Consider the following 10,690-nt stretch of genomic DNA (forward strand, 5'->3'; position numbering starts at 1 on the left):
TATATATTCTTTTGTAAGGTCAGGTGTTCTTGCTTTACACAAAGCCTATATAAATACCCTATGGACCAAAGGAGAAATGACTTATGGGACTCTAGATGCTTTTTTGAGGTATTTATTGTAGGTGATCTACAATGTTCTGAAAAGACAAACTAATAGCAAAAGTATTCATTCAAAAGTTATTCTGTACCAACACAGCAGACATACCTTTTTGCTTAGGTACCTAAAAGTTTCCCTGGGCTGATACAAATCAGGGAAGAAGAAAACTAAGAACATATTTTGCATTTCACAGTTTAAGAAAGTCTTATAAAACCTCAGGAATGTAATGGAAGTATGTGCACATCTGATCTAAACAGTATAACCAACGGGAGAAAACAAATACTCTACATACTGCTACAAGACAGTTTGATATTAATGGAATGTTTTTCAAAGGTTTGTGGTCATACATACTATATTTGATATGTAACCGTTTGTTAAATTTTGTTCCAACTTTCTACAAATGCTGTACGAAATTGTGAAAGATGATTCTGAAAAACAAGACAAATACTGTCGCATAGTTATTGCACTTAGAGAGAAAAAAAGCTTTGGACAATCATTTAACCAATACATTAAATAGCATCATTATCAATCGTCCAATAATACAATGTAATTTGTTTTCCAGAGTTAACTACTGGCGTAACCCAGGGTTAGAATGTAAACCAAAACCGCATCTGATTCTTTTTCCAGTGTGTAAATTCCTGACCTTTTATGTAAAGAGAGTATTTGACATGACCTGAGCCGAGGCCTGGGGGTTGAGAGTGAGGCAGGCCCTGCTGCGATGCAATGTAAACTCTGCGCCTCAGTCTTGTTTCTTGGAGCCCTTGGGCCTGTAGTACAATACTGTTGCTGTGACCCACATGTTCAGAAGTGTCATCACAATAAACCTGATGAGAACTTTTGACAGGAAGGCAGAGCAATGTTTAAGTTCCCAGGAATGTGCAAGCAATCAAGAAAAAACACTCCAAACTAAAATAAACTGAAATCATTTACTTAAAGGATGAGGTCTGACGCTATGGTAATTATCAATTAAAAGGTATATTTTTCAATAGTGAACAACATACAGTAAAATACTCACCCTGAGTATCTCCAGTTGTCACAAGTGTGGTGAAAATCCTTGCTGGAAGAGATGCAACAACACACATGTAAAGCGTCGTTATCAGCCATACTTACTCTGAATAGATCACCCAAGGGTCCCCTTCACCTCAGCCCATTATTAACAAAACCACAGACCAGAGTGTACATGCAGTTACTCTCAGCATAGTGAACTGCATGCATATTTTAGTCAAAGTTGACTTCAAACTAAATAATTGCTATATAACACAGACTGGTGGTGTGTGTGTGAGAGCGAGAGAAAGAGAGGGCACTGAAGAGACCTCAGTATAGTCTTACCCATGCAGGTGTAGGTTGCCATGGCCCAGGTGAGGGTGCTGACCTGACCAGAGTCTTTGGACGCCCACAGACACTGGAGCTGAGCGAACTTGCTGCCAGCACTGATAAAAGTGCACAGGCTCTGATGGGGAGAGGGCACAGACAGAGGACAAGCAGTGTACAGTTTGACCCAGCCGAAGATAAGGGTGAGCTACGCCTCAGTAATCACTGTGCAATAAAACGGACAGTAAAGCTTTGTGTGCTAAGAGGCCTCATATAGATTGGGTCTTCTGAAGACCCAAGCCTCCAGTAACATCTGTTTTGTTGTCAAGCACAGTTTATGGGTTATAAACAGAGGAATGGAAATCTGAAAGGTTATGTGGAGGAACATATTTTTGAGGTTGCTGAAGGTTGACGTTTTACTGTTACACCACACAAATTCTAGACAAGACTTCACTGCAATTCAGTACAAAAAGCACAAGTGTGCAACATAAATTTATTTTATTTTCTCAGAAAGCATAAATTTCATTTTGCAGCTGATATCTGACTCAGCAATACTAAACAATTTCTTTAACAGATGTCTCCTCATATCATATTTGCTAGAGACTACCCTAAGTACTTCTGCATTTAATTAGTTCCATAGGTTAGTTTCACCTTGTTTTTATATATCAGGCTTTAGCCCTTGGTTTAGGTTAGTTTGACAACTAATATGTCTAATTTCTCATCTATATTACAAAAAATACATTTTATCAATGCATACAGACAAACCGTATACAAACAACTTTCTCTTCCAGTTTCTACTGTAACCTCAGACTTAAGCTGACAATTAAATAATAATAAAAAGGATGTCCTTGACAACAGCATGTACTCACCATAGCAAGATCAATAACCCATTTCTGTACAATGAGAAGATGCCAGGTGCCCACAAACCTGTTCAACTCAAGTCAAGGGGCAGCACAGCAACGAGAAAATCAAAACATGACATGCAGTACTTCATGGGTCTCTGCTTGGGTTGTAAAAATGGAACCTGATACTTTTGAGACCAATGGGTATGTTAAACCTAAAATCAATACCGCTTAAAAAGTTACTTAATTCAACTTGTTGACTCATGAGTGTTTGCTCATAAAATTCATGCCTATGGTTGTCTGGTCTTATCAACATACCGGTACTCTAGTATGGACCCTGAGCTTGGGCACCTTATGACAGACATTTGGTGCGCTGAGACACTATCTCATCTCCCATGAACATGAGAGGGGATCTTTACACAACGTCAAAGGTCAAAGTCGTCGCTGAGTAAGGATACACAAATGCATATAGCAGTCCTTGTTTCAGGTTTCCATTGTAATGGAGAATCAGCAGCAACAGCATAACATCTTAGGAAGAGAGAGAGAGAGAGAAGCAGAGATCTGATAGTGGTGTGGGACACAGGACACATGGCACCCTGACAGTGAGGTTATCATGCAGTCCAGCTTTGAACCAGGGTCCAGCTGCATCAGACAGACACACTTATGTAGCCTACTGTAGGTTCATCAGAATGACAAGCTAGATTTTGCATTAGTCAAAGTCTGATAAACTATACTCCACTGATTCACTAAATGTGTGTGTGGAAAACTGTTTAGTTAGACTATGCTTTGGGAACATGCAATATTACTTGAATTTTTTGGTCCTGAACATGACAAAGGTTATGGTGGTGAACTCACCTTGGGCAATCAGAATGGGGTACTCCAGGTAGGTAGGAGGTGGGTAATCATAGTACATTTGGTAGCGGACAAACACAATAAACCTTTAAAAAAAATAATGAACAATGCTATGATTAAGCAAAACAGTCCAGTCAGCATGAGCATTGCTTAGATTTTGTTTGTGTAGGGAGGTGTGTTCATCCCAGTTTCACAACTGATAGCAGAGAAGATGTACAATTACCAACATGCAACAAACTATCCAAAAACATTATGTGCTTTAATATGAATAACCCATATAGCCTAATCCGGTTGAAATAATAGCTGATGGATAGTTGATACCAGTTGATAGTTTATACGACTAGCAATGGAGATAGCAAGAAACAACTCTCTCTTAGATACATTCTGCTCCAAATGAACACAGCTGGGCCAATGGCTAGTGTGCCAGCGAGTCTCTATTCAGTGAGAATACAAACTGGTATCTGTGATACAACGGTGCCAACCGTGACGGATTACAGCTAGACAAGACAGCTGACTTATCCTTACTTTTCCTAATGACCTTTAGGTTGTGCACGTATACAGCCCTTACCAATTCAGAGTATTAAGAACATTAATTTGCACGAGACCAGAGGCATGTGTGTGGACCACTCGAGTGTGGTGGTTACAAACATTCATCCAATGGCAACATTGTTACTGAATATCCAGCTGCTACTACAGCCTACAACCTAACTTGAAACTCACCGCAACTATGCGTCTGCCACCTTGCCTACCAGAAACTTAACATATAGTGATTACTCCATGAGGACGCTTCAATAACTGAATTGGTTTTGAATCGTTGTCTAACGTTATTTCGACATTTTGACCGCCATTGCAATTCAAAATCAGGAAGATGCCCTACATCTGGAAAACTGATGGCGCTGGAATAATCATTCATTTTAAAATGATTATGTTGAGATCTTCGAATGTAACATTCAGTAGGGTTAGGCCTTTACATAGTAGCTTAATTCTGTTTTGTTTTTGTTGCTATATTTCATCATGAGGCTACATTGTAAAACCTTACCCGGTAAGTTCCAAGAGCAAACTGTTCAAGCTCACGCCCGTGGTTGACTTCGCTCTCATCAACACAAATATTTGTGGAAACTTGAGAACCATGCACACGACTAGCGTGCTAAAGTTTGCGAAATGCAATAGCATATCGTCCTCCATCGTGTAAGATGGTGATGCTTGGACCTGTTGGTAAACCCCAACTGAACTGAAATCTTGGCACCGGGTAGGCTATAAGAGCGACCGTCCAATTTTGGCGAACAGGGCACTTCCGCACACATCATCCAAACAATTTCTGAGCCTGCGTGGCATCCGTAGTTGTTTCTTTTTTAAAATGTGCTGCTGCGGCAGCTTTGCAGTCACAAATCTGATGTCTGAAATTACTGACATTGTTATGAAATTACTGAAATTATTATGACAATTATAATGATATTGACTAAGTGTATTAAATCAGCATAACGCAATAGTCTATAATGCAATAGGCTAATAGTAGCCAATGCCATAACACAAAATAGTCCAGTAAACGCTTCTGGGAAGCATTGTAATAACTTTATTTATAATCTACAGAGCACAAACAAAACAAAAAAAATGCTTTGGCAATATGCTGTTATCCATTTGGGCACCTATAGTAGGAGCCAACCAACAATCGCAAAGGAGTAGCCTAATCGGATTAAAGGGGAACTATGCAGGGGTTTTTTTTACTTAATTTACATGAACTGAACAGCTTCGAAGCCATTGGAATGGTTATATGTCTTTTTTTGGGTTGAATGGTGGCTGTTTCGATTCCACCTGTGTGAGCGGGAAAACCATGCAACTTTGGGCTGGCAGGCCGGTGCACTCACTGACAGAACAGAAAGTCTCGCAGCCTTGCGATCATGCTCATGAAAAGGCAGACCGACCGATTGAGGAGCGCTGTAAAATATACACATTATAGCTGTAGGGGAAGCTCTGCAGAGAAACCTGCAAGCATAAAACGAGAAAATAGCGGAGAAATTGCCAAACATGCATAGTTTCTCTTTAAAACAAATTAATGGAATGAAAAAACATACATCCTGTCGAAGATCATTTAGAGAAAACCACCACTGAAGCAATTTGAGTAAACATATAAAACGTTCAGCCTATTCCTACATAAAACCTGTCATGCATGTGATTTCAGTTTCAGCCACCTAACATCCGTGCACACTGGCAATCTTGAGGATGCGTAATATCAATACAAGGACTTCATCGATGACTTCATCAAGTGTGAGTTAAAAGTCTCAGCAGGGCTGCATTTCTGGACCCTGCTTCGTTTTGCCATGACTGCCGGTCAGTATTAGCAATTTGTCCATCCGAATGAGTTCCTTGCCGAGCTCCGTGCGCAAGCGACTCCCAAACATTTGGTTTGTGGTGTTGGGCAGACAGTCAGAGTACACAGGCACATAGTTGGGGAGGGTAGACTGTGTCCTCGGGCGACCCTGCAAGCATGGGTGCACTTAGTTAAGACACTAACACTTTTTGACAGCGCAACATTCATATAACCAAAAACATAGTTTGGGTCAAGCAGTGTATTATGTAGGCCTATAGTGTAACAAACGGACAAAATGTCAAAACAGAAAATGATTGCAACACCGGAGAAATGCATATTTGGTCCAGTCAATTTGCTTAAAATACTGAACATAATGTAGGCCTATCTGGTACATATTAACTGCCTTACCAGCTGGTCAAAGTTCTTGAGAAAGCTCCAGTTCTTTTCCCTAAAGAGAGATATTTGGTTAGGCATTATATGAGTTATGTTGAAATGGTAGGCATAAAAACCAACTTCATTCAACTAGTTACTGCCCTGTGATAGCCTATTCAAAATGCATGTTAATCTCATAATTTGGAAAGGATTAAAGGATGAATGGGAGAGGGCTTTGTGTACAGTATCCACGGCTATCTGAAAGAATAGGTGACTTCATCCGTGTAAACGAAACTACAGAACTCTATAGTAAACTATACCATCCGGGGGGCATTCGGTCAAATGCAATCCACTCCTATCAAATATCGGTTGGACAGCGGATCGTTTAACTGGCATCCGCGGCCAGGAGAAAGCAAGGGCACTTAAGTCTATTTTAAGAAGTTGTACAAGAGAGAGTGATATAAAAGTAACGAATAATCTCATTACCACTCTTTCACCCCCATCCTCTCCGCGCGCACATATTCTCGCCATATTTGATCCTGTTTGACTGGGTCTCGAGTGTCAGAGTCTTGTGCCGGTGTCTCAACGCCTCCGGTGTTTCGTGTCCTATCCGGTTGGTGTCTGTATATAGACACAGATGACTGTGATGTTAAGGCAACACTAGGTCGCTCCACTAAGCGGTATCCAGCTGAAGTTGCGCGCCTTACATTGCCTTTCCTATCCATCTTTAGGAAACGCTCACAAATGTTTTGATTTGGATAAATCCATTGGTACTTTCTGTAATACAACTACTGCAACTGCCTTTTAATTTGTGGTACGCAAAACCCACGACGCGTTGGGCGACATTCCCACGGGCGAAGGGTGACACAATACCAATCAGTACACAAGCGCCTCTGGCGCTCCCGGGCGAGCCACTCAGGGCTCCGCTCACTCTTGTTTGTGGGCTTGGTCTCCCTTAGAAACAGTCGGAATATGCAGCGGTACCCACAGCCCATTGTTGATTTACGGGAGGCGACACATCCGCTGGGCTCAAAGAACCTGTTTGGCTTTTGTTAAGAGTGAGTTTTCTAGGGGGAATATTGAATAGCATTCATGCACGAACATAACAAAAACCTGACAACAACTTTAGTTTAGCCTTTTGGATTTAGATCACAAGCACCCTACGTTTTGATATGTAAGACATAGAAGTACTGAGAAGTAAGAACAATTAGGCAAATTGGTTGTATACTGAATATTATAGCCTACATGTTCTCTGCGCTGATTGAATTTCTATAATTTACTCGGATTTGGAATTTGTATTACTTAGCACCACAAATGAGAAGACGACCTTTTTCTTTGATTCACTAGATGGCAGTATTTACTACTATATCCGGATTGAGCACCATACAGATAGAGAAAAGCTTAGTATATGTTTGTACAAGTAATAAAATAGAGCCTGAATGATCTTGTTGTCACAGCCTCTAATTTTGTGAAATCAGGTTTGTCCTTCGAGTTAGGTTGTTTGCTCTTTGAATTGAATTCAGAGTCTACCAAGCAAAGGTGTACACACACACACACACACACACACACACACACACACACACACACACACACACACACACACACACACACATAAACACTTGTCAGATATCTGTTGCATTGTAGTTATCAAGTTGGTAGGTTGCCAGATGGCTGAGAGGAAGTCTGATTAATTCTTTAGGGACTCCATTAGCCAACATGGAGAGACCCTATATGTATTCAGGAGCTTTCACAAGATGACCTCTAAACTGTATTTGTCACCTCGGCTGTCTCTTACCATTATGCTGGTGCAGCCAAGGGCATCATAGAGTGTGTTTATGAGAAATCTATAGCCACAGCTGGTTGTATAGGTCAGTAATGTGTGCTTTAGGGTGAGGGGGAAATAACCATTTGTCTGTGTTGGCAATTTTAAGAATGAGGATCAATGAACTGAAAAACCTATTAGAAGGAGAGATTGTCTGCACAGGTGTACTATATTGTATTTTGATTTGCTTTCTCCACATCAGAAAGACCACATTCATTATTTTAAGGGTCTGACTGACTCATGGTCATGTAAACTGTATAAGGTGCCAAGATATGTGGTTTGTGAACAGAGAGAGGTCAATAGCAACTAATTTCTCATGCATAAAGGAATTGGATCGATGTATACAACACATGAAGTTTATCATGTACAGTACATCATATCAGGCAGGGTAGTGGATATGGGTAGTTTCACAGTCAGTAGTGCTTGACATGATGTGCATGCATGTATGTGTGTACACCTTAAAATATGTGGTTACGTTAGATCTTTTTATTTATTTTTTTCAGATGTCCACTCTGACATACCTTTACCACTGGAAGTGTACATATCCAAGAATTGTCAATGACCAGGTGGCATGGAATATTTTAAGGGATGTAGAGTTAACAGCATAAATCATAATATTTCTTTGTTAAAAATTAGGCCTGAAACAAAGCTATTACCCTGATTGTGAAGCTATCCATAATGGTTGCATGTTTGGAAATATGCTGAAAGATATTATATATGCTTTACAGCTCTCCAACGAGAGGCCTGTTGTTTGGGGCTGCAAAGCATCGCAAGCGCATGACAGATGTTGACAGTTCAATCTTGTGTTGGAGTTCAGACCCGCATTCTAGTCACCACTGAGACATTAATAATGCAGCAGCTGTGTGGGTCTAAGTTCTGGCCCAATGGCCTGTCACACAAGCATGGAGCTTTTATGTTGTACGGCCATCAGTGATTTAGTTGTTAGCTTTTGTTTGTGCGTGGTATCACATAACAACGTGAGCGACTCCATCTGCAGCGTGTCTGTGAGGAAGGATGAAAGAACTAGAAATACAGAGAGTCTATGGAGACGGTGTTGAGGGTGGAGACGCTGGAATAGATAAACAAAAGCGGATTCAAAAACACAGTACTCAGCATGGGTAAGATACACTTTTGACAGTTTTTGCACTGCTGTTGACAGGAGACAGCAAATAGAAAGCAGTCATGCAGAGAAAATAAAAAAATAAACTCATGCACAGTCAAAATTGTATTTGAGTGGGGATCAACATTGGAAAAGCGATGTCAGACTCATTGTTTTGATTTGCCACCACAACTGACACAAATACATGTTTTCATGTTTTTCTTATCAAGGTTTCAGCCTGCTAGCAGAATACATATTCATATCTCTAAGATAATTCTTTTCAATATTGTAACCTCCTCAGACATGTGCCTGTTTCATTTCAGTTTGGTCACACTATTTTCACATCGAACACTTTCATTACATCTCTGCCTTCGCTGTCCTTGTCAATTTGGCATTACAATATCGACACCCTCTCCATTCCTACTCATCTAGCAGCAATCCTCAAAGGAACTGTGGAGGAAGCTCTTTAAATCTGTATTCAGTCAATTAAGTACTCAACCAGAGAATGTAATCCCCTCTCATGACTATAAGACATTTCATCCTACTTCACGCTTTTTCACACATCATTTATTTCAAGGTGACATATCAAGCATTTTATCCATATCTCCCCTCCGATCTCACTAACACCAAATACAAAGCATTCACTAGCACTTTGCATTCTTCTGTTCCTGTATCCTTTGATGGGGTCTATGCTTGCATTGATTTAAATGGACAGGAAATCCCCATGATACTCAGTGGTCTTTCAGACTACTTTGAATGTGGCTTACTCACAGAATTCCAATTAGCATTTTTCACTATGAAAGCATTTAGGTAAACACATATGCACCACCTCCTACCACCACCACCACCACCACCACCACCACCACCTCACTGTGTGCAGACCTCCACTTTTCACCGCTCTGGAACCCACCGCCCACACTTAGCCCTCCATCCACCTCATGAAAGGTGGAACAGATTTCCAAGTGGAAAAGGACAGTGAGAAAGGGAGCGAATGAGAGGCCAGGTTTAACAGACAGTTTTTCTTCTTTCAGTGGTTACAAAATGAGCATACATGTAGCTTTTGCTGCTAACATCAGATGATTCACTTGAAACAGATAAATTCACTTGAAATATTTTGAGACAGATGTATGTCTTTATTATGTCTATATTATACATAATTTACACTATATATTTTCCGAGACACAATTTGTACCTAATTAAGGAACCAAGTGCAAGATAGAGCCAAACTGCTGCCATGTTATTTGCTTCGGCATGTTTACCTGATGTTACCCTTTTAAACACACAATATAGTCATGTTTGTTGATTACAGGCATAAAACATAACAGTAGGCCTATGGGGTATAGTGGAGAAAACCGAACCAGTCTAGAAGAGCTCCGAGTATTCCCACTTGTCCAGCTTCATAAGGCAAACCAATTAAACTCAAATGCTAATATTACAATGAAACCATGACCTCCCAGTAAGGGGAGCCGTCCTGCTGCTGGAGTTTGTTAACATTTGTTTAGACTCCTGAGCCAGCTGCTGCACTTAGTGGGTGTGTGCTGTATACCTTACTTTTAGTGTGTGTGTGTGTGTGTGTGTGTGTGTGTGTGTGTGTGTGTGTGTGTGTGTGTGTGTGTGTGTGTGTGTGTGTGTGTGTGTGTGTGTGTGTGTGTGTGTGTGTGTGTGTGTGTGTGTGTGTGTGTAATGTAAAGGGCAGCAAGAGAGCATGATGAAACATAAGCTCCAAGGTGATTAAAAGTGAGTGTGTAAGAGGGCCTCAGTGTTTTTGGTGTGTGTGTTATGTAGTACCATAGTGTGTGTGCACGCAGTGTGTGGACCCCCTCAGGCTTCAGGCTCACACCTCCAGTGGCCACATGTGGACCCATGTGCTCAGATCTGTTTGACAGCTGTCAGCCACCTCTCTGGACATCTGCCTGACAAATAGAAAGCAGTGACCCAGGAAACCAAACTACAGCTGCCTTTCATTGCTTTCATTTAGTGTCTAACTG

General features: G+C 40.8%; 2 protein-coding genes across 2 annotated transcripts; both read right to left on the reverse strand.

Moving 5' to 3' along the window:
• Nucleotides 1–99: 99 nt before the first annotated feature.
• On the reverse strand, nt 100–4,388 carry slc66a3 (solute carrier family 66 member 3). Its single transcript, XM_062522751.1, has 7 exons — nt 4,141–4,388; nt 3,105–3,187; nt 2,708–2,777; nt 2,277–2,334; nt 1,426–1,546; nt 1,112–1,153; nt 100–930 (listed from the first exon to the last, which is right to left on the reverse strand). The coding sequence occupies exons 1-7, from the start codon at nt 4,284–4,286 to the stop codon at nt 836–838; spliced, it is 615 nt and encodes a 204-aa protein (XP_062378735.1). The 5' UTR covers nt 4,287–4,388; the 3' UTR covers nt 100–835.
• A 269-nt stretch (nt 4,389–4,657) lies between these two features.
• Nucleotides 4,658–6,627, reverse strand: c20h2orf50 (chromosome 20 C2orf50 homolog). Its single transcript, XM_062523249.1, has 3 exons — nt 6,268–6,627; nt 5,818–5,857; nt 4,658–5,578 (listed from the first exon to the last, which is right to left on the reverse strand). Exons 1-3 carry the CDS (start codon nt 6,504–6,506, stop codon nt 5,381–5,383), a joined length of 477 nt encoding a protein of 158 aa, XP_062379233.1. The 5' UTR covers nt 6,507–6,627; the 3' UTR covers nt 4,658–5,380.
• Between the last annotated feature and the right edge of the window lie 4,063 nt (nt 6,628–10,690).

Source organism: Sardina pilchardus, chromosome 20 (genome assembly GCF_963854185.1).
Source record: "Sardina pilchardus chromosome 20, fSarPil1.1, whole genome shotgun sequence".
NCBI classification, from domain to species: Eukaryota; Metazoa; Chordata; class Actinopteri; order Clupeiformes; family Clupeidae; genus Sardina; species Sardina pilchardus.

Coding starts and splice junctions, on each gene's coding strand:
- slc66a3 (XM_062522751.1), bottom strand. CDS start 4,286: ATGGAGGACGATATGCTATTGCATTTCGCAAACTTTAGCACGCTAGTC. Junction 2,778..3,104: donor CCCCATTCTGATTGCCCAAG/GTGAGTTCACCA, acceptor TCTCTTCCTAAG/ATGTTATGCTGTTGCTGCTG. Junction 2,335..2,707: donor GGACTGCTATATGCATTTGT/GTATCCTTACTC, acceptor TGAGTTGAACAG/GTTTGTGGGCACCTGGCATC.
- c20h2orf50 (XM_062523249.1), bottom strand. CDS start 6,506: ATGGATAGGAAAGGCAATGTAAGGCGCGCAACTTCAGCTGGATACCGC. Junction 5,858..6,267: donor AGGATGGGGGTGAAAGAGTG/GTAATGAGATTA, acceptor ATCTCTCTTTAG/GGAAAAGAACTGGAGCTTTC. Junction 5,579..5,817: donor TCAAGAACTTTGACCAGCTG/GTAAGGCAGTTA, acceptor CCATGCTTGCAG/GGTCGCCCGAGGACACAGTC.